This window comes from Pseudorasbora parva, chromosome 2 (assembly GCF_024679245.1).
Source record: "Pseudorasbora parva isolate DD20220531a chromosome 2, ASM2467924v1, whole genome shotgun sequence".
Classification (NCBI taxonomy): domain Eukaryota; kingdom Metazoa; phylum Chordata; class Actinopteri; order Cypriniformes; family Gobionidae; genus Pseudorasbora; species Pseudorasbora parva.
In genome coordinates, this window is record NC_090173.1 from 22,673,966 (window position 1) to 22,700,670 (window position 26,705).

The window sequence follows — 26,705 nt, forward strand, 5'->3', positions numbered from 1 at the left end:
GAGCTGAGGTAATAGCGACTACACTCGCGGCATACATTCACAACGTGAGTTCGGTCTGGCGCGTTTCAGTTCATGCCTTTACAAGCTTAACTTTCATAGAAATTAATTTGAGAAGTTAAAAGACTTACATTGCATGCACACCATAGCTCCGTTTAAATGATTGCCTGTAGCTGAGCTGAGCTCTCCCTGCAAGCTGAGTGTAATCTCCCATCCCCCATGCGCAGATTCATGCAGAACATGCATGAACATGCATTCAAAACATGCGGAAATGGCTCCCTCTGCTGGCTGTAGTCTTTAGCCTTTAGGCAAACATTCCTCCTATGATGCAAAAATCGTCAATTTGCATCATAGGAGGAATTTTTCCAGAAATAAAATGCATAAATCTCTTGTCTTAGGGAGATATGAGGGGGGAAAGCACAATAATTTGAATATACTCCAGGGTTTCTACTGATACAAAGCCATATGCTAATCGCTGAAGTAACCCTTTAAGGGCAACATACTTATTTGACAAACTAAACGTCTTGTACAGTATCTGTATCTCCACTGGCCCAACGCTATATGTTGAGCAGTTCATTGTTACTTAAAGAAATGACAAAAAGAAAGAAAAAAACCCAAACAGCAAGATTCAAAGGGACAGCAATTTTTAATGATTAATAGTCACAGTAATAGATTGCTCAAATAGCGTGTATTGCACATGTGTACACATATATGCACCCTATATACACGTGTGTAGCGGTTAGTATACACACCTTTGTATTGTCGCAACATGAAAGCATCGAAAGAACACAATAAATCAGGGAATGTGCTTTGATAATTCAGATAACTTCTGCATATCAATATGACCAGAAGATAGACAAAAAGAGAGGAGATAGGAGAGAGAGAAGAGAGAAAAGATCTTAAAAAATGTAAGGTTTAAAGATCTCACAAATTGAAACACCCAATCACAACAAGTGATGTAGAACAGCAGAGAAACGAAGGGACAGCGAAGGAGACACAACCTCTCTTCCAAAAAAAAAAGTCAAAAAAATATACAAGCACTCTTTGAACCTCGACGATCATAGGTCACTACATATACACAACATATGAATTATCAATAAATATACATATTTACCCAATAGCAAAATATGTGGCAGAGACAGTAAAGCTATCTTCCATGGCGAATGTCGATGTCTTTTACACATACAGAGGTTTCCCCGTGTCCACCGTAAGGCCCCGTTCACGCCGCCGACGTTGTTTTCTTTGTGTAAAGATCATTGCGCAAACGTCCACCAAAAAAAGCCTCGTTTAGGAAAGCCAAGCGTCGCACTGTATTACATCTGATCGATTATTTCCCCTTTCTATGTATTGCTCAACCCAACACACCTCAGGAGAAGGTGTCGGCCTCAAAAAGGGACCAACACGTCAGCTGATTCATCCCTAAAGCTAAAAAGAGGAACGAAAAGTAATCGAGAAAAAGCTTTCACCACCAACTGCACGGCCAATAAACTGTTTGACACCATATAGGGTGAAGATACAAAACTATGCACAAATGGTTGGTGATTTACATCCAAACGTTACAAAACCTGATCACAGTAGTTCCTGATTCAGACATCCACATAGAAGAGGGAAATTCTCTTAGTGTATATTACAGTATCTAAGTACAGAGGCTAGTGTTAGCCGGATTTTTCACAAAGTGTTTCCTGTTTGTCTTTAACTGCAGAACCAAGCCAATGATAACAACTAACAACAGACGGTTAGAGACGGTATGAACAGCTGAAGGCGACGTTAGTGTTTCAACATAGAGAGCAAAAAACTGTCTAGACATAGAAATACTTTATCCGATGGCGACATGTATGGAAGTAAAACTGTGCCACTGGATTTTGAATTCAAATTTTTAGCACTGAATTTTTTTACATCGAATTTTTAACACTGAATTTTATTTTGCATCTAAATCAGACTTTGAATTTTAAAAGCCATCGAATTTCTAGCTCTGTTTTTTTTTTGACTATGACATTTTTTCAATGTTTAAAAAAAATTCAGTGTAAAAAGAAATTCAACGTCTCAAAAAATTCAGTGTAAAAAAATTCAACGTCTCAAAAGATTCAGTGTAAAATAATTCAACGTCTCAAAAAATTCAGTGTAAAATAATTCAACGTCTCAAAAAAATCAGTGTAAAAATATTCAGAGTCAACATCCGGGTAACCAAGGAGAAGCAATCGATCCCTGTATCAAATCATCCAACATCCAGCCAATCATTTACGCTCCATTGGTCATGTGATGCTGAAACAGGAAGGCGGGGAACAGGGCCGTTTCTAGCCTTTCTGGCACCCTAGGCGAGATTCATATGTTGCACCCCCCCCCCCCCCCCCCTTTTTTTTTTTTTTTTTTTTTTTTACTTCAACTTATTAAGTAAATATGACTTCCTTATTTCATGGGCATATTGTACATGCATTAATCGAATAATGTAACTAGGTTTATTATCTCTGAGATCACAGATGTTGGGGAGTTCGGGGGCATGCTCCCCCGAGAAAAATTTGATTTCTATGATCTACATATGTGTATTTTAAGATGTTTTGAAGGCCAAAAAATTAGATAACAATAGCTTGAAAACCATGTCACTCGGCGCCGCTGCGGATTGAAGAACACAGTGACACAAAGACTAAAAGACGGGACGAAGCAGTAGCCGAAGCCTTGCGCCAGTTTCATGTTTTAAAGGTTAATCACATATTTTTTTAGGGGGGGCTGATGCATAAGTTCATAAAAAAGGGCCTAGTGACGCCCATGGTTATGACAGTATTAGCCTACTTGATCAATTTACACTAAACAGCTATCTCTGATGTAAAAAAAAAATTATTCAAATTAACTGCTATAATGTTCTGCACCTGAAATGAGCATGGCGTGTGGTCCGTCCAGTACTAATATTCAGTGTAATGTTTTGCTCAACATTATGATAGAGGGACCAGCTTAGTAGAGAACAAGTAACCAATAAGTAGGCTATACCTGTATATTTCGCTTTCTTTTTACGATACTGAGCCCCTGATGGCTTTGACTTTTTCATGATGATGAAACTAAAGCACGCTGTAACGAGTAGAAATATAGTGTGGCCCCTTTAAGAGTTGCGAGCGCTCCCTGCAAACGAAGTCTGCATTTTGTGAATGTGCGCACTGAGTCTTGAGCTCCCATGTGTGGGGATTATTTTCTGTTTTCTGTTGCTAACAGTTATTTTGTTTTATTAAGTAATGCTGTGGACGGAAAGGGAGTTTGTGATGAGAGTTCAGCGGGGAATAAAGTGCGATCTGTTTGATGTTAATCGCCTCCGTGTTTGCATCCACTCCAGTTACATTAAGTGAGCTATCCGCATTTTTCACTCGGACACAAGCGTTACAACGCCACGGATGACGCCGTTCCCTGCCGCCCTCTACATGATCTCATTTCATTACAGCAGCTCCACTATCACCATGGCGACTTCACTCCAATAATCGCAACTAATCATAATGCCTTGAAATAGAAAAAGTACGAAATATTAATAATAAAATATATATGAAATAACTAAAAAATCTTGTTGGGGCGGGGGCTCATTGACGCCCCCCAGCTGTTGGCGCCCTAGGCGACCGCCTAGTTTGCCTATGACTAGAAACGGCACTGGCGGGGAAGTTCACTTCAGGTGAGCTCCAGAGCTCAGCAGCATGGCTCAGAACACACACGATGGCGCTTCAGTGAGTTTACTTATGACAAATGGAGCGTAAATGATTGGCTGGATGTTGGATGATTTGATACAGGGATCGATTGCTTCTCCTTGGTTACCCGGATGTTGACTCTGAATATTTTTACACTGAATTTTTTGAGACGTTGAATTATTTTACACTGAATTTTTTGAGACGTTGAATTATTTTACACTGAATCTTTTGAGACGTTGAATTTTTTTACACTGAATTTTTTGAGACGTTGAATTTCTTTTTACACTGAATTTTTTTAAAACATTGAAAAAATGTCATAGTCAAAAAAAAACAGAGCTAGAAATTCGATGGCTTTTAAAATTCAAAGTCTGATTTAGATGCAAAATAAAATTCAGTGTTAAAAATTAGATGTAAAAAAATTCAGTGCTAAAAATTAGAATTCAAAATCCAGTGGCACAGTTTTACTTCCATAGGACATGGCTCTTCGTAAAGGACTGTTGTTTGCGAAAAAAGACTGGCCGTTTGAATTATTTTTTTGGATTGTGTAGTATTTTCCGTTATTGCCCAAAGGCTATGAGGCTGTCGAAGAGAAGAGACAAAACGTAGGTACTTGATTTTTCATAGATTTACAACGAGACAAGCATTGATCCTTTCTGACTCTAAATAAATAAATCAAACAAGAGCAGAGTCAAGAAATGCGCATCGAAATGTCTGTCGTTTCAACATCCACAGTTCATCAGTGAACCATACACAAAGAAAAAACGCTGATAATTCACTTTGCTTTTAATGCCTCGTAATTTGCGTCTGAGAACCGAAAGTAAGTAAAAAAGAAAAGAAAAAAACGTGATTAGGTTCGGACCTACAGTGTAGCATTAGTGCAAGATGCTCGAGACCCGCTTCAGTCTCATTAAAAGTACTTGCCCTTAGACACGCTGTCACCTCTCAGACCAAGTCGTGTTCCTTCTGTGACTTTGCTAAAGGAAGAGGGTGACGTTAAATAAAGACAAAGCAGATTCAATCGAATTTGGCCCCCAAAAAGCTGTTGTCACACAGTGAAAATGTAATAAAGGATCATTATTTCAGGGTCATAAACAAGCCATTGCATTTCATCCACAAGTGCACAAGTGAGTAATCAGCATATACGACAATACTAATTAGTCTGGTGAAAAATAACCATATCCATAGCACAAAAGCTATATCAAAAGATGATGAAAATGTAACCAAACGTTTGTAGTATTTTAGTGTTAAACAAAAAAAGTGGTAGTCACTCTTATTGCCGGAAAAAATCCTGAAAAAGGACAATGCCAAATGCACTGCACAGTGACAAAAATCAACATCATCGATAAAATCTGTACCACGCTGTACATTCCTTATCGGAGAATACTTCAAATCAAATGATGAAATTAACACTGACACAGACTCTTTTTTTGTTTTCGTTTACATTTTTGTACAAAAAAGGAAATGTTTTAATAAAAAAAGTCACCGCTAACACTTTCGCCATTGGAAATCAAGTCAAATAAACAAGTGTAAGGGAGCCAAACAAATACATGTACAAAGGAAGGTGGCGTTAAATTAAAGAAAACAAACAAAAGGAAGTTGGTCACGACATTGTCAGTGTTTCCAAACAAATCGCGTCATGTGCTAGTCTATTGCACAGGACGGATAAATAAAACAATCCTTGAATTTCTTTCGTTAACAGTAAAATAAAAAAAGGAGTATCAAAACCTTTTACCAAGAACACATCATTGACATTTACATCCTAAAAAAACGGAAAACAAACAAAAAAGAAAACAATGAGAAAGAAAGAAAAGAAACCGGGGCAGGAGGAGGATATTAATCGTTTTGTGCTCTCCGTCGTTGATGGCTAAAATTCTTTTTCTTTGAAAAAATTAAGGCAATTTGAAAAACAAACAAATCAATGAAAGTTAAGTCTGAGGATTTGCGATTTCTTAAGTATTGGTGTTGTTAAATGTTTTCCTTAGTATAAAAGGCACCAAGTTCTTGGGGGAAAAATGTCCTTCTTCAGACACAACGCGTCTTTCCTCGCTCTCCACGAAGGTCGAGATGGACGCTTTGAAAATCCTTCCTTCGTATTTTACACCTTTGCAGTAAAACGGATGGGTTGCCGTTATTCATTTTTAAGTGCGAGCATGTTACAGCAAAGCCGTATATTCCCCAAAAAAAGTACTGTTTTCTCTGAGAGAAATTAAATGCTTTTGGGAAAAAAAGACTAACCATCATTCTTCCACTTCCAGATAAAAGTCTGCAGGCTCTTTGACTGTATGTACAACCACAGCTGATGAGAAAAATGTTTCATAAAGGGGATATAAAGTATTTATATATTTTTTTTTGTGTTCGAATGTGTATACGGTACACACAAAACACATATGCCTATATATATATATATATATATATATATATATATATATATATATATATATATATATATATATATATATATAATGTTTGTGTGCTTTTCATAACAGGTGTTATTATACAGATGAACAAGTATACCAAATAATCGACACGGTACAGTGTAAACGAGTATACTTGTCTGCAAAAGGTGTTTTGTCACGATCCGAACATCCGGTTCCTCTTTTGGGAACCATGTTCGTTTGTGAATGAGTGTATGTGTGTTTTGTGCTGAAGTATTTTTGCTGCTTGTTGGCTTCTCTTTTTTTGTGGAACTTTGTACATTTCTTATACTTTGTACAGAAAACAAAGCTTTTTTCGCATCCCTCTGAGCAACAACATCCATGTGCTGTCGTGTCGTTTTCCCCTTCCTCCTCTTCTTCATGTCCCCAGGCCAATGCAATGATAAATCGAAATCAAAAGGCCTTTCTCTGAAGAGTACTCCATTGTTCGGCCTATCCAGCTGCACAACCCTCACCGAGTGGTCCTGTAATAACCCATCATGCCTTTGTCGTCCCCTTTCGGCAACAGTTTGCTATGCTTTACCTCTGAAAAGCGAAAGTGGGTGGGCTGTGAACGTGTCAGTCAAGCACCTGGAAATGAGTGAAGGACCGAGGGAACCAATCAAAGAGCTGGGAGGAGGAACATGAGGCGTGACGTCAGGGTGACCAGTGCCAAGCACGCGTGGACAAGAAGGTTGGAGCAGTGATGTACATTACTCGCTCTTCTACAACACGGGCTCTTCCTCCATCGGCTCCTCTGCTGATCTGAAGAAGGAATAATCGGGTAACGGTTAACAAAGGCTAAAATTAACGTTCGGTATAAGGTGTATAACAACAGACTGGACTCCATTTGCGGTACCTGCTGGTTTCGGTGGAAGTCGGTTGCTGATCGTTGTCCACAGTGAGAGAGGCCATGGCGGTCAAAGTGTCTGCCTCGTCTTTCTCTCGTCTCTGAGCGTCCAGTAGAGACTGACCCACTGTAGGTGCCAACCTCTGCAGAGACGTCCAGTGTTTACCTACAGATAAATAATGAGCGGCAGTTAGTCAATTTCTAAGCTATGTTAGAACAATAAACAAACGTATAATATAAAAACATACATACTATATAGGATAATTTAATTTAAAGGGATAGTTCACCCAAAAATGAAAATGTGTTGCTTATCTGCGTACCCCCAGGGCATCTTACATGTAGGTGTGTTTGTTTCTTCAATAGAACACAAATGAAGATTTTTAACTCCACCCGTTGCAGTGTGCCAGTCATAATGCATATGAATGGGTAACAATTCTATGAGAGCAAAAAAATAACTTGCTTAGACAACATGCACAAAGAGACCTGTAGCTCATGATGACACATTGATGTCTTAAGACACAAAACAAACACAGTTTGTGTGAGAAATCGAGCCGTATTTATATCATTTTTTTATCTCAAATACAACGCTATATCCAACAGTCTGAAACACGCTTCACTTCTGGTAAGGGTCAATACACACGCTCTGGCGTCATGTACGTGTAAAGACATCACTTCCGGTATACACAATCTGACGTAGTTTATGTGTGTATATTGACCTTACCAGGAGTGAAGCGTGCTTCAGGCTGTTGGATATAGCTTTCTATTTGAGGTAAAAGTTATATGAATACGGCACGATTTCGCACACAAACTGATTGTTTTGTATCTTAAGATATCAACGGTCATCATGAGCCACAGGGCTCTTTGTGCATGTTGTCTAAGCATGTTTTTTTTTTTTTTGCTCTTATATAATTATTACCCAATCAGATGATTATATGACTGGCACAGTGCAATGGTTGGAGTTAAAAATCTTAATTTCTGTTCCACTGAAGAAACAAACACACCTACATCTTGGAAGCCCTGGGGGTAAGCATAACATTTTCATTTTTGGGTGAACTGTCCTTTTAACAATTTTAAATCTTTTAAAGAGATATCTATTAAAGAGAGTCTAAATATAAAACCGCACTGACCATACACAGGGAATACATGTAGAAATTAAAGAGTTAGTTCACCCAAACATTTAAATTAGCCTGTGATTTACTTAAATTATCCCATAATTATGATAATTATAATTGAATTATTTTTACTTGAAAATTAGCCTAAAATTAGCCCGATGAGTAAATCATGGGCTAATTTTCATTTTTGACCGAACTATCCCATTAATGCAATTCTTAACCTAGTTTCCTTGGGCTTCTCACTTACTCTGAATCTCAATGACCCTCTCTAAAGAGGCTGTGGCTTTTGGACACGGTTTCTGTTGAAGCACCGTCAGTGGTAGAGGATCCAACTGCAACACACACACACACACACACACACACACACACACACACACACACACACACACACACACACACACACACACACACACACACACACACACACACACACACACACACACACACACACACACACACAAAACATTATTAGATATGTTTATTTCACCCTGCATACCCAAATTATCTGCATCCAAAATAACATACTTTCCTACTAAATAGAAAGTAAAAAACAGTGTGAACAGAGTAGAATGCCTGAATTCACAGAACACAGCCTATTAAAAGCTCTTGTTCTACTTATATTAACCTTGACCTCCCAATGATGTGTGTGTAAAGTAATAATAGTAATTTTGAAATTAACTTCTTATTTACCCTTATCTTACCCTCTGGCGTAATTAAATGCTAGCAGGCAGATGTTATTCAAGATTTAACCCTTTGTTTTATCACTGAGACCCCAAAACTGATCATGAGGATTAAAATAGAACCGAGTTATAGATATTTAATCATATGGTGTGCCGGTTGGATGTGTGTGAATGAGTGACGGGCACCTCATCTCCAAGCAATGCAGCCACGCAAGATTCGGATGCATCACAGATGGCGGTAAGGTCGTGACCTCCTTCCAGTGCCAAAACCACACGGCCGCCAGCCAACTTCATCAACTGCTTAGTGAGATGGCCGAAACCTACGCAGAGAATCAGGAGCATGCTGGGTAATTTAAGAACTATAAACACTCAAAAGCCTTCGGCAAACCTTAACACACCCAATTTTAACAGAAATGTAGGTTAAATGTAAAAAAGACTATCATTTTATCAGGTTAATTCTAGTGGTCTAGTGGTACTACCAGTATGACGGCAATATTTATTGAACCGGAAGAACTGAGGAAGTCCATGTATGACTGCATTTTAAATGGTCTTTTTTTAATTGTATTATACAACTCATCTATGTAATTAGGGGGTATAAAATTAGCATTTGACCTCTGGTTCTTGAAACAGGAAAAACAGTAAACTCACATTTGGCAGTGACGTTGTATCCACCCAAGGGGGACTGGTGGCCCTCCACAGCATCAAAGCCAGCTGACACTAGCACCACATCTGGGGAGAACTCATTGGCTATGGGCATCACCACCGTTCTACAAGCACACAGACAGGAAGTGTTTGAATTACAAATGACCTGCACAGTCCCTATCTTTATACTGTATGAGTATACTCCAAAAGGTTAACAAAACTAACTTGGCACACATACACAATTTTCAAGAGCGAGTGTTTTGATGTCCCACCTCCCAATTTTTTTTAAAATGATATGTATGTGTATACAGAGCCTAAAATGAAAACTCACCAAGCGCCAATGTAAGAAAAATAGGCGTTGGTGAGTATATGAAACTTGTTAGTCGACCACCAACAATTTTTTTAAATTCTAACAATGCAATGTTGTGGCAACATGAACAACGCTCTGTACAGTTTGTGGGTCATTGCTGCATCATCACAAAAGTTTCAGCCTTTCCGATGTAAAGATTCAAGGGCTGGAGCACGTGAAAGGGAATTTGTTACTCACATACTGCATGGGCAGTTTAAACATCCAAAGCGCACAAACTGAAATACGCATCTGACAGTGCGCAAAGTTGAGCTCTCTTTCATGCATTCCTGCGCTTGAATGCACAAATTCACTCCAAATTAAAAATGTCCATCTCTGCGAGTATCCTAGTAAACATGATCAGTCATCATGTCTTTAAGGTGCAGTGTGTGAATTTCAAAGGCATCTAGTGGTGAGGTTGTGAATTGCAATCACTCAACTCTCACCCATCCCCTCATAGCACACAGAGAAGCTACGGTGGCCGACACAGGACAGAAATGTTGTTGTCAGCGAGAGCAGAGCATGACTACCATGTTATCATTTTATAACTGGCTGTTTACTTGTCTTTAAAAATATGTATTAGTTAAGCTAGTAGTTTTAGATGTGGTATGGAAACTGGAATTGAGGATTGTGTATTTTTACTAGAAGTCTATCTAAAATGTTGGTGTCATAATTGTCTGTTTTTTGGGTCATGGCTACTAAAAAACATTTTTGGCATGTGTTGCAAAAAGTTATTTTCTCTCTGTGTGTATTTATACGTCATATAAAAATCAAAAGTTCCTCAAACCATTTCATGGAGTCATGTAATGTTGAAAGCCAGGTAATATTTAGCATTTTTTCCCTAACAGACAGGAAGTGCAGATCTCACCTGAAGGCAGTCAGATACTCCACATCACCCATAGGTGGCTCTACTCCCCCTGTCCAGGCAATGTTGACGTTAAAGCCCTCTCCTGGACCTACACCCACCTATAAAAAACACGAGGAAACATGTGAAACACGATAGAAAAAAAACAAAACAATTTGGTCATATGACTACAGGAAGCCTCCATTCACAAATTAAAGGGATAGTTCACCTAAAAATTAACATTCTTTCTTCTGCTGAACACAAAAGAAGATATTTTGAAGAATGTTAGTAACCAAACAGTTGATGGATCCATCATGAATATTTCTTTAGTATTTTCTCCCCATATTATGCAAGTCAATGTGGCTCTGGGCTTATTTTCTTACCCATATTCTTTAAAAATCTTCTTTTGTGTTCAGCGTGAGAAAGAAATTCACATAGATTTGGAACAACTTGAGGGTGAGTAAATGATGACAGAATTTTCATTTTTTGGGTGAACTATCCCTTTAAGTAGCTTCACACAGTGACTGAAATGATGTTACCTCCTCAGGAGCGCCACTGCCTGGGAAGAAGTTGCCATCGTCATAACGGTGCAGGGAAATGTACAGCACATTGGGATCATTATAGAAAGCCTGCTGGGTCCCGTTTCCATGGTGAATATCCTATAAAAAGAATTGGAATCTTTTAGAGATGATTTTAATTTTCTCATTCATCAAAATGAAACTGAATCAGTTAATATGGCAGTTAATATGGCTGACAATTATATGGCTTGTTACATGTGGACTGTAACATCACAGGCGGCTGTGTATCGCATGGAGCTCCTAATAACTCACCCAGTCTATGATTAAGATCTTGCCCACCCCGAGTTTCTGCTGCAGGAGTTTGGCAGTGATGGCCACTGAGTTGAAGAAACAAAAACCCCTGCCAAGACAAACACAGAGCAGGAGACTCATATTTATGTGAACGCACATAAATGATTTATAAATCTAGATATCAAACATCAGGCCACACAAAACTCACAGAAAGACATAAAGCAATCCAACGTTCACCATGTGGGGACTTTTATGTATTTGTATTTACATGATAAAATAAACAGCTTTATATGACATTAAAATATTTTATACAGACTCTCAGAAAAGAAGGCATTTCAAACTACTTACATGGCAGTGGATTCTTCAGCATGATGACCAGGAGGACGAACCACCGCAAAACCATTCTGTCCATCGAACAAAAATAGAAGAGAAGGAAGATGAGGACAACATAAGAAAATGTGATGTGATATAAGCAATGAATATTTATACAAGAACATCAAATATACTTGATTCAAAGGTAAAAGAATATGAACCTTCAGCTCCCCAGCAGCCACTTTAAAGGCCAGCTCAATGACGCAGCCCACCGCCATGCGGACGGCACCTGACGAGTGCATCTCGTTCCACACTGTGTCGCTGTCCACCTAAAGAACAAAAAATCATGTTCCACATCACTATAAATTGTTATAGTGACCACAAGCTTATGAAATCAGAATTGATCTTATTTACTTTCTTAATAAATGTCCATGGTTATACTGGCGACAATACAATAGTGCGATATTAAGTATCATCATCTACAGTAATAATGATAATAATATTAATAATAATAATATTACTATTACTCTTTAAACATTTCGTTTTATTTTGATATTATACTTTAATAATAATAATAATAGTGAATATTATAATTATTATTTTGATGTTTTATTATTTAAAATTATTTTATTATATATTAAATTATTATAAAATATATATTATTATTATTATATTAAATTATAACACTAAAGTAACATTATTGTTATTATGATTATTATCATCATCATTATTATTAAAAGGTGCACTATGTAACTTTTGTTCGTGTTGGAGTAAAATAATGTAGTTTATAAATCATCAAACCTTCTTCCAAATGTTTTTGTCTTACCCTGATTCACTATGGTAATGGTATTATGATTTATATCATGAGGTATTATGTGTTTTAGGCCGAGCGGGATGCTTTTCATGCAAAATTGTGTACTTGCGAAAATTTTCCGAGTACAACTGATAATTTCTGTAAATATTGAAAAATTGCTGCGGCTACTTTAACGCATGTGACATAATTAATAATAGTAAAAAAACTAACATAATTAATTTTAAAGGTAAAATAAAATACTTTTGTTTTTTACTGCTAGAGGGCCAAAAGCTACATAGTGAACCTTTGATAATAATAATATACAATAACGAAAAGTAAGTACGTTCCTACTATTGAGGAAAAAGATAATGTATCCAATATTATCTACATTTCACAATCCAAACAAATCCATATGTATTCTGTTTTGTTCATAAATACTTCATATTACGTACAGTTAAATGCAATATGAACATTTATTAAATGAGCGTGACGAATGGACAGAAAATAGACAAACGTACCCCAATGCCTCCACACGGTAGGACAGCATACATTTTCTGACTTATTGGGCCTAGAAAAAAAAAAAGGACATTAGATGTGGATCTGAAGGAGTGTTATGTTTAGGCCCACATCTGTTGTTCACACATTATCTATTCAGGTAATGATATAATTGGCTATGCTTATTCAGTCTCAATGATGCTCACTGGATGATGCTGACGCAACTATCATCTGTCTCACTGTTCTACAAAGAGCACTCAAGGTCAAAACAGTCTGCACTTCCTCAAAGTGTGTCTCATGCAAAAGTGGAGGTGGTGGAGTGATGGCAACTCTGTCCACAGCTGAACCTTCTCACCCTCGCACACACACACACACGCGCACACACACACGCGCACACACACACACACACACACACACACACACACACACAAACTTTGCTGGTGACTCAGAAGCGGGGGTGGGCAAATGTCTAGGACCTAAAAAAAAACCTAGGCGTCTGTCAAAGGAGGTTTGCTTAAGCAACCCATCAAATTAGAAGCAAGCTAGCTTTTTGCGGATTGTGTACTAGGAGGAGAAACCTGTTTTGATGTCTTAAAATCAAGATGGCAGCAACTCTTTTCACACAACCACAACAGAGAGCTTCTAAAACACACCTAAAAGTTTCTTGCTGTCCAGTTTCTGTCGGTTCAGTGGACTTGTGCCGTAGAGCAGTGTGTGGTACTCAGAGTGAACGGTTTGGATCTCATCAAGTGTGGCCTTCCTTCCCCTGATCCTCTGCACACAAACAAACATAGAAAGTACATTGAGAAAGCATCCAAGGGAGCCCATGTGATTTCATTTTCATGACAGTTATTTGTCATAAATATATATTTTTAAATCATTCTAAATTATATAGAACATTTTGTTTAAAACTTTATAATATTTTCAGATTTTTTGTGACCGATATTACATTGAAAAAAATAAATGTAATGCAAACTTTTGAATGGAAAGAGTCAGACTTTCAGGTACATGGAGTGTTTTTTTTAATGGAAAGAGATGAGGTTTAACATGAAGCTTCACTTTTATTTATTCTGGCTATTCTTCCACCCTTCTAGAAGGCGGCGCACTCACCTCACAGCGACCAAGCAGGCCCGTTTCCTGCAGCCTAGACCAAACGCTCTGAATGCGACCTGCGTGTTCGGGATGAATGTTTGTGTTCCCACACATGCACTGGTGCTTTAGCATGAAGGTGTCGTACACCAGCCCTGCAGACAGAGTGAGGAAATGATTAAAAATAAAAGTCTAGTTATCAGTATCCGTCCAGTCCTAAGTAAAAAATACCATGAAAGATGAATTCAGTTCAATGTAATAATGATCTTGTTTTTTAGCTCCTCTACTCTGTCTTGCTCTACTGATTGACAGTGGTGCAGTGTACCTGTTGTGAAGAGATGCTTAATGGGCACCTCGTTCAGGGGCGCTCCTTTAAGACTAGAAGTGACGGGGGATGACTGTGCCCTTCCCAGGGGTCTGTGGGGCATTCCTGTGATGGACAGCGAGGCCTGGAACACATTCAGTTGCTGCACATGCTGCTGGTCCAAATACTGCAGAAAGAGCACACGATCATCATTAATTCATTACAATTCAGCTCATCTCAGTTTGATTTAGTTCAGTTACACTCTCAATTGGTTCTGGTCAGCACAATTATTTCAGTTCTGCATGGTACGCTGCTGTTATATTCATTTACTTTAATAAGTTCAGTTCAATTTACTTTAGAACAGTTTCATTAAGTTTAGTAAAGAGTTTGAAAAGGTCTCCAGCCGAGAGAGAGAGAGAGAGAGAGAGAGAGAGAGAGAGAGAGAGAGAGAGAGAGAGAGAGAGAGAGAGAGAGAGAGAGAGAGCTTATGTACTGTTAATTGTACAGGTATATAAAAAAAATGGTCGTGAAGACAAGTGTTTATGAATGTCCCTACCTTATGTGCAACTGAGTTTCATACAAACATTTCCGTTTTTATTTGCATGTTATTAATATATATGAAAATGAATAGCAGTTGCATATAATAGCTCTGTTGTTAATTTTAACTCTAATATTATAATACTGTACCAAATGAGAGGGTTCCTTTTACAGTTTGAGCAAGAAAATCAAACTACCCTGAAGAATCGGTACGGACAAAGAAATGTGTAATTGGTGTATCTCTAAAAATACATTTAATTTCAAGTTTAATAACATTTTTAAAACATATTTAATAAGATGTTGCAGAAAATATAACATATAGCTACAGAAATATAAAAAAACAAGAACTAGCAAAACATAAATTTGAAAAAAACAAAAAACAAAAATTAAATATTAAACTAAATATTAATATATGCTATTATTCTATATAAATAATACTAGAATAACACAGGAGTGTGTGAGTGGAAAGAGAAAGTTAAGATCACAATAGACTAAACATCAGTCCAAGCACATGGTCTGGACCTTCTCACAAAAAGAAACCCAGCAAACATTTGCCAACAACCTACTAAAAAATCTCCAGTAATAAACAGCCCTAGAGTCTGCTCTATATCAGACGAGCGAAACAAACGTGTGTGTGTGAGCCGTAAGACAGCCGCTGATGCAGTATAACGTGCAATGGAAGCCCATGCCAGATTATGGGATTCTTACTAGCTGTTGTTTTTTCTTGCATGAACTTGAGGTTGAAGGTATGTCATCAACACACACACACACACACACACACACACACGCGCACGCACGCACGCGCACACACACACACACACACACACACACACACACACACACACACACACACACACACACACACAATTCCCTTCTTCATGCAAACTCTCTCTTTATTCGAGAAACTAAAGCCATGCAGCACCTGTCTCTCTCACTATGGCAGTTGACGGGGGCTCAATTTGTATTCAAGACACTCTGCAGCAAGCAGAGGCATTCACACACACACACACAAGGACGTAGGTGGGTTGTTTTAATGAGAAGGAAAGGCCAGCTAGGGGCCGCTACTGACCAAAGTTACATGAAGTGTGTCGTATATCGCTGCCTCAATGTTGACTGCATGTCACTGCATAACAGACACACACACAAACACACTGCGGCGTGTCGCGTCACCCTGGTGGGCCGTGATTGGGTGTGAAGTGCAGGGCAGCAAAGGCGGGCGGGGTCCGGAGGAGGACATGAATCACCAAGGAGAGATGAGTCAGAGAAGGTCCATTCACGGAGGAGTATATGTGTAGATGTGTGTGTGTGTGTGTGTGTGTGTGTGCGTGCATGTGTGTGTGTCTGCCGCTGCGCGAGGAGGATGCAGTCTGAATTCTAATGCCGTGCTCTTTTGAAATTTTTTCTCAATGATTGCAGGCAGAGTGAGCGCGAGGGGGAGGGTGTTGCTCTTCTTTCAATAATTCTCTCTTCCTCTCATTCACTCTCACTCATTCATTTGTTTTTCCATCCTCCCTTCCTCACAACCAGGAGTCTGTCTTGAGATCAAAATGAGCCCTGTTGGAGAATCAACTGTAAAATGCAAATGAATGGGCTGGAATACATAATGCCATTTCGGTGTGCAATGGTGTTCTAAAATGGGCTTAGCATATTATAACATCATGGTATTCTTCAAAGTATTATTTAGTTAATATGGTATTTAAACAGTATTTTGAAGAATACCATGGTATTATTATCATGGTAATGTAAAAATAAACAGTATAGCTATTAAGAGTAAACCTGCTAAATAACATTTTAAGAGTGCAAACTCTTACTATAGTCCATTGATTGTATTAGATGTTAAAACGATGGTACTTTTTTGAAAGATAAGAATACATTCGAAAATAAAGTGCAGCTCTGTGGCAAATACTGTTTTTTAGTGCAAAATGTGAGTAATTCTTGTTGGGTGACTAGACGCCCTGTTTTTCATGGGATTGTCCTGTATTTCTTTGTTAGGTGATGATCATAAAAGCAAATAATCATTGTGTGTGTACATTAAACAAGGATCTTCAAAAAGTTTTTAGCATGTTATTATGCACATCGAGTTGTGAAAAAAAAGAACTCGATATGGTATTGCGCTTATTGACACACAAACCAGAAACGCTCTCTCAGATCACCAATCCCGAATTCAGTTCTCTTTGCGCCTGAATTGGTCAAATGCAGACACAGTTGTCAAAATGCCCATAGAGCCCAAAATCAAAGCCCAAAATCAAAAACCAAAAATCTGTATCAAAGTTCTGACAGATGGTGGGATGTGAGTGTCTCACATGAATATAGTCAGTTATGGCTTAAGTGAAAGTAAAGAGCTCGGCGAAAACTGGATATGTTTCAGTATATTACATCCTAGCATTTGGTCTTAAACTGACAGCAGCCTAAAATACCGAAATAAATGTATACACATTAAATAAACCTTCTGTAACCAAAAAACCTTTAATTTGTAACTCTTTGTTACATTTTTCTGATTGTCTTTAATTTTCAAACAAAACAACAAAACTGAACTTTATGATATAGGCTATATTGTTACCATGAAATAAATTTTTCATATCATGAAATTATCATGAGAGATCTGTCCATCCTGTCCCGAAATCCACCCTGAGATTTTTCATACACAATTTCCATACTTGCCACCACGGTGCTAATGCCTTTCCCAGGGCAACTTTCTGAGCAATGTTGCCGGGCAATTTTCCCACTGAGAATGGTCAACACATTTTTTTTTTTGGATATCCAGATAGATATTTGTTGCCCATTCTCAATTGGAAAGTGCCTAAGCAGCATCTTTCAGCAACATTGCCCGGCAACAAAAGTTGCCCCGTGTATCATCAGCTTAGGAATTGTTTTTAGCTCAGGTCACAAAAGCTTGCCTTTTCTGGTTCATATATGCCTGAGTTTTATATCAAAGTTTAATCATTTGGGATAGTATTTTGTTTAAATCTCTTATTTGGATGTATAAGCAACAGAAATACCTTAAAGCTAAACAACCAAGCAAGCGCCACTAACTACATAAACCTTTGCTCTCAGAGGAACCTCCAGCAAGTCAATTTCATTGCGTCCTCCCATCTAGCAATTATTTATACGTTTCTCTTTCCCTCTTCTCGTCTGCTCCCCTTCAGCCTCCAGTGGTGACTCACTGGTGGGAGGAAGAGAAGAGAGCAATCTTCCTCTTTAATCCCTCCTTTTCAGGGGGCGAAAAAGCTGCAATTGCTCTGGCTGAGAGGGATACCCTCGATCTCCAGTCACCAAGCCCCCGCATGTGCGTTACAACACTCATCAGGAACTTGCCTACGCACTTAAGCTCTCGAAATGTGCAGTGACAGAAGCATCAGTAAGTCGATCAGATGGATCTGATGAAAGTCGAATGACAATATGAAATTCACAAAAATTTGAGGCACAGCTGCTTCTTGTTTAATAAATACAAAATAATGAATGTAAAGACTGTCTTGTTTTTATATCACAGGAAACACTAAGCTGACGTCGAAGTTTCTGAATAAGCTTTGATTGCTTCGCAAGTTATGCAAAATAGAATGGGGATGGGGAAGATAAGAAATGAGAAAGGGATAAATGTATAAATCTGGCCTTATCAGTTGTTATTGGAATAGCGGATGAAGGTTAACAGCAGTATTAGAAGGTTAGAGATCATTAGAAGTACTAGCTAAACCATGCAAAGTACACGTTGAATTGCGTTAAAGGTTATGCGTGTCATATTCTCCCAATGTTAAAATACACATGGTGTTCGTGATTTTTGCAATTCTGTTTTTGACACTAGTGCTGCAGAAATGACACTCTTCACCTTTAACTTACAACCAACCACCGGAGTATAAAAAAAGGCAACAAGCTGTCATTTCTCACCTGGCCATAGGGGGCGCTCTCTTCATCACATTCCCTCAGTTCAATGGCTTCATCGTCATCATCATCATCATCTTCCTCCAGGTCACTTTCTGTGCTCTCTCCCTTCAACGGGACCAGACGTTCCGAAGGGGGTGTGGTCTCACCGGAGCTCTCCTTCTGTAGCCCCTCCCTTACATGATCAGCCCCCTCCCCTTGCTCATCTTGCATCTCTGTGGTTTCTGTAAGCTCCTCCTCTGTCTCCTCTGGGTGAGTGGGAGGCTGTCTTGGAAGCTCCGCCCCTTTGGAGAGGATCTGAACGAAGTTAAGCCATTTTTACTAAACAGTTCAAACCACATAAACTGAAGAATTGTTTTGCTTGTATAATTGCTGGCCAGACATCAAACATACCATCAGAGCACCCTCTACCTTATTTAGCTGGTAGTGTTTCTGTTTCTCAAGGAAGTGCTGGTGCTGCTGTTGCATTACGAGGTGCTGCAGGGCCTGCGGTGTTTGCGGCAGGGGTGCTGACTGTGTACGGCTCAACGGCCGGTGCCTAGGCAACTTATTCACTGTACGCATGCTGTTTGACACCCGCTCACCCGTTACCAGCGGAGACTGTCCATACATGGGAACTGTGGGATAAAGAAATAAAGACAGAAAGTGTGAGCTATTACTCATTCACCAATTAACTTTGTTTGGACATTCCAGGAAGGTTACAAAGTGATGCAAACAATGTAGCTTAATACCTTCACCATAACTACTGATATTGGAGAAAATGAACTGTTTAGTACTTGAACTAGACATAGACTGTTCTAGCTACACAAGCTCCATTTTGTATGTTACAGTTGCATATTTATGAATTGTGCTGTCTCAAGGGATACTGCAGTGGACATTAGGGATGTCCCCGACTAAGGATTTACAACATTTGAATCAGAATTGTCGAATGTGGTATTTTTTTAAAATGTAAAACGTTTTCTCATAACATTTTAAAACCACGATCGAGAACATCATGCAAATATATAAAATAAGATTTTGATAAATAACCCTAAAACAAATACCTGCCTAGAGAGGAAAATAACAGATGTTGAGTGCATTTACATGCATGTTCTTAAGTCGATTGTGCCTAAAGGGGGTCACACACCGGACACGATGCTCAGCGCCACATCTCATTATATACGCGCAAGCTCAATTTTGAATCGACTTTTGACAGAAGAGCTGCACGATGGGTGTATCTTATAGAACAGGGTGAAGTCAGTATGTACTTAGATGATTTAGGGGGAAATATAATATCAATTTAATATAAAACCTTGGCTCTGTGGCGCTGCGCTGAGCCCTTACAGGGGGTACACACCAGGTGCGAAGCTCAGCACTGCGCCACATTTTTAAAAAATTGCGCACCCCCATATTGCCAAAATGATATGATCCTCTTTTCATAACATCCGCGAAGATTCGACTGTGAGATCGGTGGTCGAATCCGGCTCCGCATATCGATGCTTCGACTCTTCGGGGTCACCGTAGTGGTCATTAATACATTGTATCTTTCTATGTTTAGTTTCCCCTTTCAGGTCAATTACTGGCAACTCGTGGCAGTTTGAAGAATATTTATCACCCCTTGAAGAGTGAGATGATGTTTTTACCCAAAGCAAATAACAGTGAATTCGAGGTAAGATGACAGTTGTTGTTTTTTCCGTACCTGCGAGAAGTGCGCTCTGTTGACGAGCCTGCTCCAAGAGCAGGACGTGCTGTAGCAGCGAGGAATGGCTACTGTGGCTATTAGAGGCAGACGGGGGCTCTGGGTCATGGGGTGCCCCGGTGGGAAGGCATGTCGGCAGGGACGATGTGCTGATGAACTTCCCTGTCAGTGCCCCACCTTGACGCAAACTCTGGATTGTCTGCCGCTCTGCCTCTTGCTGGGCACTGAGTTTCTGGGGAGCCTGGAGTAGAGAAGAAGAGAATGAGAATTTATTCTGCAGACTTGAAATATTGTTGGTTGATTGGTAAACATATAATGATTTTAAAATAAGCTTTTGATAAAAACCCTAGGGTTGACTCTGAGTAGTAAAGTGTTTTCTGAGAGATATAATTTCCTAATAGAAATTATACCAGAATAATCAAATATGTTTAAGAGATACTGAACTCTGGCATGAGGAGCACAGCAGTGGATCTTTAAATTATATTAAGAACTTGTCTGTGGTTCTAGAATGTCCTAATCGGCATTGTGTATATATGATCTGATCGCAGCGATTGTTAAAACTAAAGATGCAACTTTTAGTTAACTTTTAGTAGGGTTAATTCCATACAGTTAGTTGTTTGTACACTGATCCCATTCATTTAGCCATTTCTTGGGAATGTTGAGCTGCTTCTTTTATTGCTTGGACCAATTCAGAACAGGTTCAATTCAATTCCAGCTGCACCCACTAGGATGACAAGGATGAGGTTTGATGGTGTGCATCTGACTCCTGAAAATCACTTTCACTTCAACCAAACTCTTGAGTCTAAACCGAAAGCCCTAGTGTCAAAGCACCCTAATAATCTTGCAAGCCCAGTAGGGTTCAGCCTACACCACTTGCTAACTCTGAATCACCTCAACTATCACAAAGCCACTAGGCTGTTGCAAAGGACACTTACCGTGATGTGTGCGTTGGCAGGCAGTCCCAGAGAGATGTTGGGCAGAGATGGAGAGGTGTAGAGGCTAAGGGGACTTGGTGTCCCATCCCCAGTCAAAGACTGATGCAGAGAACGCAGTTGCTGCCAAATGAGAAAAGGAGAGAAAGACATGATTCCCACAGGACAAACAACAATACCTATTTTTCAGGATGTACACTTCAAACAACACAACTTTGAGGAAAGAAGCTGTTTCATCTCAGGAAGGATTCCCAGACAAGAAGTCTCGGCATGCCTTCATAACTTAAAAGCATTCTCTTCTTTCTTTTTTGGGAAATCCTTACTAAGTTTTATTTTTGACAGGGAAAGCAGCATGGGGGAATGGATTGTCTATATTTGGGAATGGACAAGCACCACCTGAAGAAGACAACAGTTGTAGTTGTCATGTTCAGGAAATTAGCTAAAAAATAAGTAAATAAATTACCCAAAAGAGAGTCAAGTAAGAAATACTGAGGTGCTTCTGAATGCTAGTAATCCCACCATCTGACCCTAGACTTGGAGTGTAGCCATTTTTAAAATCCAAAGTACAAAAACGAATGGATCTGCCTTACAAAGCGATGTCTATTCATCCCCAAAGACGCATCTTAAGCCTTTCGCTCAGACTCAAATGTAGGGAGAGACAAAGTGGCATTCCACGGCAAAGTGCCCTACCTGGAGCTGCGATGATTTCAGCATTCTATCCCCCTTCACATTTATCCATCACTTCTCTTGAGGTTGTACTGCTAGGCTACAGAAGCTCTGGAATAATTGAAGACTATTTTTGGGGAGTGGTATGTAGCTTTTACATGTCGGACTGAGATAATGAGGTGATTCTTAAGTCATCTCCACTGGTGCCTATTATGAAGGGATTTGCTTCTTTTGCTGGTTGATGAGACTGACAAACTTTGTATTACTTTTCTCTTTGAAAAATGTCAGCATATCCTCCATTACATCACAGAAATAATGTAACATATTAAAAAGATGCTATGCTAAGGGATGCTAAACTCAAATGTTTTCTGTCATTAAGAAAACAGAGGTTACGGTCAATACTCAACACGATATGCACCACTAGCAGAACCATTTTGTAAAAACATGAATCAAACCTCTTTGGCAAAACAGCCCTTATTTAGACATGGACTGCAATAAGGGCAGTACAATCAAAATCATACATTACACTATAACCTCTTTGTCCACACAAATTAGCTCATTCAAATTCAGTGTTCCTCCCCTACAGCTTCAAGTCCTCTGTGGCATGTGCGCACACAATTTCTCCGGCTCTCAAGGTTAAGGTGATGCTCAAGGCTAGCTGCTTATCATGCATGGCTGACCCCAGGCAGCTTCCTGCTGTCCATCCAGAGCAGCTGCGGCTATTCTAAAGCCTACAGATGCAACTTAATGCAAGGTTGACTTTCAGAATGTTTTTTTTTTTTTTTAAGGATTAGCATACCAATATTAACCAAAGTCTTCACAAGTCTTTGTATGGTAGATTGTTTCCATAGAAACCGGGTCATTACCTAGGTGAAGCCAATTTATTGTTTTGTTTTTTTCCCATCCCTAAACTAATGTGAACCAAGAGGAGTGCAAGAGAAGAAGAGAAAAAAAACATGCAGGGGGTAAGTCTCTCACCTCAGCATGGATGTTTGGGACGGATCCGCTGGAACCATTCTCAGCAATGGCACAGTTAGAGCTGTTCGGAGAACTGGGACCCGAGCCAGGGGCACTGCTGCACATAGAGGACACTGAAACACACACAGATTTCAACAATCACATTTTAGCTGCATCGGTAGGAAATATAGCTGATGATTTCACAATATTTTGTGACTGATTGAACCTGTTTTAATGCATCAGCAGGATGTTAAAATGTTCCCTTCCTCCAAGCTATTTTATATTAACAGAACAGAAATCCCACAGTACCCATGTGTTCATTATTTATGAAAATCTTCACACTTATCATCTGACGACAGAGGTCTGTTATTCACAGGCCATTTGAACACAACTCAAGTGCTGATATAATCTCAGAACCACATCATGCATATAAACTTCCTGTTTTGAGAAGCTGAACACACAGCAATGCCAAACCTTTTGATTTGATTAAATTGATATAAACTTTAAAGGAACTGTATGTAAGAAATGTATTTCCATCAATCATAAAATGGCCCTGATATGTCACTAGATATTAAAGGACAACTCCGGTGAGAAATGAACCTAGCTATAATTTACTGTTTTCCAAGATGGCGCCTGTCCGTGTACCCTTAATGTACTGTGTTTATAAAGTATCTTCTTATTAAACTGTTTGTACACTTACAAAGTTCTCAATGCTTCAGTTTGCATGTAGGGACCCTCATTATGCTACCGTGTTAGTGTGAGGCTATTTTGAGCCTCGTTAGTGGTATTAACTAGCGATTTAATTTCACTACCCTGTGCCCCATAGACTAGCGTTATAAGCTAATCTGTTTTTAGAGATAAAACTCTTTACATTCGATTTTCATGAAAACGCATCCCAGAGAACGATCTACTTGGTAACCATCTGTTAATTACTCCTAGGTTCATTTCTCACCGGAGATGTCCTTTAAGAAATCATGTTAATTTCAAATACTTATATCACTGACAGCAGTAGTCTGGCCAGGATATTGTCATTATAAAGTTGTTGTTGCAGCCCTCAACTGATGTTGACATGTTGTGTTTTGGCCTGAAGCTCCGCCCTCCACCTATCGACCAATCACAAAGTTAGTAGTGTTTAGGCATCCGGGTTGCCAGATCTGCTCTAGTTACCACAGCTGCAGCTACAAATGTTCCTGTTGGATCCTGCAGCCTATCTGGCAACCTCGAGTCAGGGGGAGGGGGAGAGGGGATACACCGCTCTACTGTCATTTGAAAGTGATTGCAGTACCAGTTTTGGCCGTAATCTTACATACACTTCCTTTAATAATAATGTTTTATCTGAATTGAAAACGAATAAACTAAATAGTATAAAAATACATATAAATATGATAGAAATAATTAATAAATAATAAATCAAAAAATTAAAACTTCACATTTATATATAAACATAATGTTTGTTTTCTTTTTTTTCCATTTAGCTTCTTTTATATTTTAAAGCTGCTGTCCGTAACTTTTTTGTGTTCAAAATTTACAAAAATTATATAATGAGAATGTACAACATGAATCCATTTTCCAAACATTGTTTGTCTTACCCAAAGAATCATTATGGTACACTTATAATAAGTGTTTGTATATTGGGACTAGACCGGTCTGGTAGGAACCGCTGCGGAGGAGCACAGTCCCTGCGTGACTCGTCATAGACATAAACAGAGAGAAGTAGCTCCGGCTGCAATGTTCATCCGCAAAACGCATGCAGTTCTGTTTATTAACCGCTAGAGCGCAAAAAAGTTACAGGCTGCAGCTTTAAGATAGGGGATCATACTTGGAGTCCTTATCTTAAAAAGTTCATGCTTTCCTGTCCTATTACCCATGAGGTTATGGCAAAAAGTTTAGTATTCTCACATAATAGTTTACCTGAGATCTCAATTGCCCTTTTCTTGAAGGTGCTGATCACTGTACCATCTTTCCGTCTAAGCAGTGGACTGCTCCTCCTCTCAGCCACCTTCTGTTTTAACCGTGAACGTACCTTCAGATTGGGCTCAGAGGCTGAACGAGAGAGAGAAAGAAAAATTTCAATCACACCCGCATGATTTGAGGTATCACGTATGTCCGTAGCCCAAGCGGTGCAAGATGAGTTGCACAGCAAATTTAACTAATTATGCCATGGGTCTTGTTTATTAGTATAGTGGTGTTTGCCTTAATGCGTCCTACTAATGAGACTTTGGATCTGTCAATCGTGTGCATCAGGACCATGGACAGCAACTGTCCATCCCTCCCTTTCTCTCTCTCTCTCTCTCTCACACACACACACACACACACACACACACACACACACACACACACACACACACACACACAGCTGTAGATAAAAGTTATATTTACAGTGTGCCGATTTTATCTCTTGTTGATTCCGGAGATGACGGGCCAAATTAAACTAATTGAAGTAAAAAGGGATTTAAAACAGAAAAAAGAAAGGAATTGGGGCAATTATCCAAACACGCCGTGTGTAATGCGGCTTGACCGAGCCCTGTGCTTTTTCAGAGCCCGTTTGTGCGTCACAGCCACACTGGGCATATAGAGCAGAAAGGACTTTAGTGCCTAATACTATCAGTGACTTTAGTATGGATTTAATTAGATTTAAAATAAAAGTGTGAGACTAGGAGGAGGGGACGTGATGGAAAGACACACACACACACACAAACTGAGGGCAGGTTATGTAAGAAGATTGCTGTGGTGTTGCCATAACAGTGGTAATATAGAGTAAGCGTTTCGCCCACGGTAACAGACCCGTCTGCGATTACTTTATCGGCGTGCTGAAGTCCAAGCTAGAGGGCGCGTGTGTGTGCGTGAGTGTCCTCCTATTCTCTGTATGGTATATGTGTGTCAGTTCTATTATAGAAAGCTTTATAAAGCAGCGTGGGTGTGACAGTTTAAAAGACAGCTGTGTGTAAAAAGCAGATAGCAGGTGTGTATGTATGTGTGTGTGTGTGTGTGTTAGTGTGTGTAAGAGCCAGAGAGAACAAACTCACAGAATCTGTGTGGGTGTTTTGGAGTATGGCTGGCGGCTATGAGAGTGAACAACAGATGACCGGTATTGTATGTGTGTATGTGTGTGTACTTAGGTTATACTTCGAAAACATCCTTACAAATATATTTAAACAACATCCAAGACATTATAGGTGTTCCTCTGTATTTGAAACTCTCAAAAAACAGGCTGAATTGTGTTTAGATTCAAATTTAATAATACCAATAGGATGTGTGAGGGTTAGATTGTGAAGGTAGGGTATAATAAATATCTTTATTTTAGCATGAAATCCATTTAATCACTAATATAGCCTCTAAGGTGTGCGTTTATGTGCTGGTCCACTGTTCTGATGACTCATTATGACTCACACCTGCAGACTCCTCACTGAAGAGACTTCCACCTTGCACACACACACCCCCCTTGCATCTCCTGTGATACCTCAAGACTGTTAAGGAGCATAAATTTCTCCACACAAAAACACCATAACCGTGACTCCATAACAGCATCATTCATGCTCAGAAAGAAAATAATCATCTGGCATTAACATAAATGCAGTAACGCTTTATAAAGCAGCGTCAATGTCGCAGCTATTGCTCATTGGAAGAATTAATTAAAACAAAAATATGACTACATTTGCATTTCCCCGAGGAAATATAAGGGCTTGCAAGACATGATAGAGCTGATATTAACA

General features: G+C 39.2%; 1 protein-coding gene across 5 annotated transcripts in view; it reads right to left on the reverse strand.

The window, feature by feature from the left end:
* Nucleotides 1-6,101: 6,101 nt before the first annotated feature.
* The window catches only part of hdac5 (histone deacetylase 5), a 77,878-nt gene continuing 57,274 nt past the window's right edge, over nucleotides 6,102-26,705 (reverse strand). For 3 of the 5 annotated variants that reach the window (XM_067412519.1, XM_067412497.1, XM_067412511.1), the window contains 20 exons: nucleotides 24,904-25,035; nucleotides 23,014-23,126; nucleotides 21,373-21,492; nucleotides 20,438-20,678; nucleotides 19,153-19,376; nucleotides 18,766-19,056; nucleotides 14,368-14,533; nucleotides 14,064-14,197; nucleotides 13,607-13,727; nucleotides 12,977-13,026; nucleotides 11,887-11,994; nucleotides 11,702-11,757; nucleotides 11,375-11,462; nucleotides 11,084-11,203; nucleotides 10,569-10,666; nucleotides 9,361-9,479; nucleotides 8,899-9,032; nucleotides 8,280-8,364; nucleotides 6,930-7,086; nucleotides 6,102-6,835 (listed from right to left, as the gene is read on the reverse strand). In XM_067412519.1, the coding sequence (XP_067268620.1) occupies nucleotides 6,796-6,835; nucleotides 6,930-7,086; nucleotides 8,280-8,364; nucleotides 8,899-9,032; nucleotides 9,361-9,479; nucleotides 10,569-10,666; nucleotides 11,084-11,203; nucleotides 11,375-11,462; nucleotides 11,702-11,757; nucleotides 11,887-11,994; nucleotides 12,977-13,026; nucleotides 13,607-13,727; nucleotides 14,064-14,197; nucleotides 14,368-14,533; nucleotides 18,766-19,056; nucleotides 19,153-19,376; nucleotides 20,438-20,678; nucleotides 21,373-21,492; nucleotides 23,014-23,126; nucleotides 24,904-25,035 (2,597 nt within the window). In that variant the 3' untranslated portion in view covers nucleotides 6,102-6,795. The remainder of the gene's footprint in view (nucleotides 6,836-6,929; nucleotides 7,087-8,279; nucleotides 8,365-8,898; nucleotides 9,033-9,360; nucleotides 9,480-10,568; nucleotides 10,667-11,083; nucleotides 11,204-11,374; nucleotides 11,463-11,701; nucleotides 11,758-11,886; nucleotides 11,995-12,976; nucleotides 13,027-13,606; nucleotides 13,728-14,063; nucleotides 14,198-14,367; nucleotides 14,534-18,765; nucleotides 19,057-19,152; nucleotides 19,377-20,437; nucleotides 20,679-21,372; nucleotides 21,493-23,013; nucleotides 23,127-24,903; nucleotides 25,036-26,705) is intronic. The other 2 variants (XM_067412503.1, XM_067412525.1) reach the window with 1 other exon arrangement.